This window comes from Quercus lobata, chromosome 9, assembly GCF_001633185.2.
Source record: "Quercus lobata isolate SW786 chromosome 9, ValleyOak3.0 Primary Assembly, whole genome shotgun sequence".
NCBI classification, from domain to species: domain Eukaryota; kingdom Viridiplantae; phylum Streptophyta; class Magnoliopsida; order Fagales; family Fagaceae; genus Quercus; species Quercus lobata.
The window spans coordinates 45375282-45378984 of record NC_044912.1 but is presented as its reverse complement, the minus strand read 5'-3'; the positions used below and the strand labels follow the sequence as shown (position 1 = coordinate 45378984).

General features: G+C 35.5%; 1 protein-coding gene across 1 annotated transcript; it reads right to left on the bottom strand.

Annotated features, from left to right (window-relative positions):
* Positions 1-1047: 1047 nt before the first annotated feature.
* Positions 1048-3422, bottom strand: LOC115959490 (UPF0481 protein At3g47200-like). The gene is made up of 2 exons (XM_031077905.1): positions 3263-3422; positions 1048-2433 (listed from the first exon to the last, which is right to left on the bottom strand). The coding sequence occupies exon 2, from the start codon at positions 2424-2426 to the stop codon at positions 1143-1145; it is 1284 nt and encodes a 427-aa protein (XP_030933765.1). The 5' UTR covers positions 2427-2433; positions 3263-3422; the 3' UTR covers positions 1048-1142.
* Positions 3423-3703: the final 281 nt, after the last annotated feature.

The following is a 3703-nucleotide window of genomic DNA, read 5'->3' as shown; positions in this document are numbered from 1 at the left end:
GGTTAAAAGGTATTACCTCAATGATGCTTTAAAATCATCTCATAACATGATAAATAATTTACCGTCAATTCATGAATTTTTAGATGGCAGAGTTGAGCCGTAGACCATGTCATTATCTTGAGATGATATACATTGTTTACAAGATTTCCAATGTAGTTGACTAAAAATATTGTGTGTGCCATCCTGAGATACAACAACCTAGCCACTTTGCTGATTATCCTTACAAGCCTATATCGCTTGTAAGATAGAAAGCTCTCTATAGTACTTTTCTTTATCTAGAAAATAGTGTATAAAAGCTGAAAGTTGATTGTCAAAGTGAATACTGTGTAAAAGGCTTAGAGATCAAAAAATTCATCTCCCATCTAGCTCATTGTTTACACCAGCTATATCAACCACACAAGGGTGTGGCTTGATGGTATGAGTCCTTGTTCTGCACCTAGAGAGGAGTGGTTCGAGCGATAGCCCCAGCAAGACCCATGTGGTACACGTGGTATTACCCATTGCCGTCACGTGACATGGGGTAGATGAGCCCACACCGAAGACTCCTTTTTTATTTAGCAAAAAAAAAAAAAACACCAGTTATATCAAAGACTCACGGACAACCTTTTCATTTGACAAACTTTATTACATGAGCTGTGTAAAAACACCTGGCTAAGTGTGAAAGAAATTTTGTTACTAACGGTTTGAGTATATTTATGCTCATTGAATTGAGCAACTAAAGGGAGAAACTGTCAAATGACAGATTTTAAAATTTAATAAGAAGTTTTTTTTTTTTTTTGAGAAAATTTAATAAGAAGTTAATAGGCATATATAAGTGAAAAAAACATGAACTAATTAATAAGCCAACGTCTACTTAAAAAGACTATTTAATAAAAATATATTATTTTTTATAAAAAATATTCCAACACTAGGCCAGCTTACAAGGGCGGTGGCTTTGTCTAACTTGGAAGGATCTGCTTCATTTATAATTTCCCCATTTGTATGGTAACTTATGAAAATAATGCAGTGAAGGTGATGTCAACAAGTGTTAAGAGTTCACAAGCTATGTTTAGGTTTTGAAAGAAACCGATTTGGATTACTTGAGAACACAGACCATTACTATCTTGTACATGAAAATTCTGTCATTCTATGGTTGAAAGAACCTACAGAGAGATAACAGAACACACTGTTTGAATGAGAGTGAGTATGAGAAGTACAGTAGCTGCGCTAACAGAAATGACAGCCCATGGAGTACTGAAGTAATCTTCATTCAAGGTTGCCTTCCATTTGTGCCAAGGGACACTGCAGTATGCATTCAATTCTCCAAGAAGGTTAGCAAAATAGAAATTTGATGTAGAGGTAACAGTCCCAAAGACAAGGTTGTTAATGAGAGTCACCACCATTTGGCTATTTGGTAGCAAATTTTCAATAATTCCACACTCAACAAGTAATTCCACATCGTTGGGAGTGTCAATGAGGCGATCAAGGACAATGAAATAGTCACTGATGTAATCAACTCTCATGTGACATTGCTCAAAGGCAATAAGGTTTCGAAAAAAAGCCTCTGTGTCATCATGTATTCGAATATTTGAAATTTCCAATATCCCATTTTTGAATTGTATGTCAAATAAGTTTTTAGGTGATCCCACCTTAAACCTGACTCCTGCTTGATGTAGCTGTGTTGCATTAGGTGCACTAAGGGTTATAAGTTTCCCTTTGGGTGGGGGTTCCTGTGGTATGTGACAAATTCGTACAAAATGAAGAAAATGTTCTATTTTAGAAGAACATAATTTTGTCCAAAGTTGTTCTATTTCCCCCAAGAATGCCGCATTTTTAAAGACATTATGGGTAAGCCTAATGAGGGAATGTCTCTCATCTTGTTCAGGAGGCACAATTATTCTGGCCTTGACAAAAAAATCCTCCAAAATGAAGAAAGGAAGCTGATTTTCAAGCAACAATATGTCATACCATATGTCACTTATCAGCCATGGTTTACTAAATATACGGTCAGAGTCATTTATTAGGTTGTAATGGAACTTAAACAGTACCTCAATGACAAAGGCTGCATCCACTAGAATCATTTCCAAAAACTCATCGCTGCCAAGTTTGATAGTTTCTTCATAAGAATTCCGAATTCTTGCTTCCCTCTCCCTCAAGAGTTTGACATAGTCCTCCAAGCTCACCTTGGTATATAGAAGAAAGTCCTTTAGATATCTCAGTTTGTGCTCTTCCATGGCTTGCAAATCTGTACTGCCATGGTGCAGAGGGCCGATGGAGACTATATGAGGTGTGTAGGCTTCGTTATTCCATTTGCGTAGTCGCTTAGGAATCCTGTAGATACAACTCTGAGAGGATAAAGAGGACAAACTGTCCAACTTCTCTCTCAAAGAAGTTACCAAATTGGCTGGCTCTTCTTCCTTAAGGGAGACACCTTCGCTTGCTTCCATTTGATCACTTGCAGCATCAACAATATCAATCATTTTGAATGAAACCATAAATATAAGGTGAATTTCAATTATAAAATAAATTGTTAACTTGTCACCTTTAAATGAACTTTCCTAGTGTTGTTTTGGTGCATATTGTAGATGATTGCGATAATGTAATTGAGAAAAAAAGAGATAGAAGGTATGAGAGTTTGCGTGGTTTGACATTGAGGCCCATGCAGGAAATATTGAAAAAATCATAATTGGAGAAATGAATAAGAGAAAATGTTGTTGATGTAGGATTACTCAATAAATAATTTATCCTTATAAGTCATAATTATGGTCAAGTGGTTTGGTACAATTTATGTCTTAAATTTGAACAAAATGATGTCGACCTAAGATTATTTTCTAAACAGCCTAAACCGCTCAACTGATAAGTCTGATATAGGAGTAACTATAGTTTAATTCAGATTATTTCCCATGAAATATCCACGCATGAATACGGTGGATTAAACCTGAGACTTCAGAGTTTAAGTCATGCCTCGTACTAATGAACCCCTTCAGTTAGGTACCTTAAGGAGTGATCCTCGCACTATTTAAGTAAAAAGAAATGTAATATTTTGAATTATGTCACTAATTCCAATTTCAGCACTAGCAACAAAATAATCTTACACTATAATATATTTGGCCCAAAATTCAGGGAAACTGAGCATTATACATGGAAAGTCACCGACAAAGGTTTTAATCATTAACAACACTTCAAAACACACACACGCACAAAATAAATAAAATAAGGGGGAGTCATGGTGTAGGAAAAAGCACAAAATTGGTTTAAAGAACAAAGAGATCAGGTTACGTACATTAATTATGGAGTCGATGATCTGTTATCCTTGTTGCCCCACCCAATAATAGGTAACATGCAAATGCAACCAGCACAGGTTTCACGATAATACCAGTAGATCTGAGAAGAAAGAGAGGGAGAGAGAGAGACAGGAGTGGAGGAGGTATGTATCTACTTTTTATTTGACTTGATCAGATCTGTGTCACTTGACTAAAAAAGTGTGAGAATGAAGTCCCACCAAATAAAACGCGTGGACAGCATAAAGAAAAGAAAACTAAAAAAAGAGATAGAAATGGGGATAAAAACGGGTGGAATAAATAAAATAAAAGCGAAAAAATAAAAACAATTAGAATACGAAACAAATGTTGGTTTTGGTTGGGGCAGTGTATTGTAAGTATGGTTTGGATAAAAATAAAATAAAACTATATCAATTGGTCCGATTATTACTATAACAAAAATT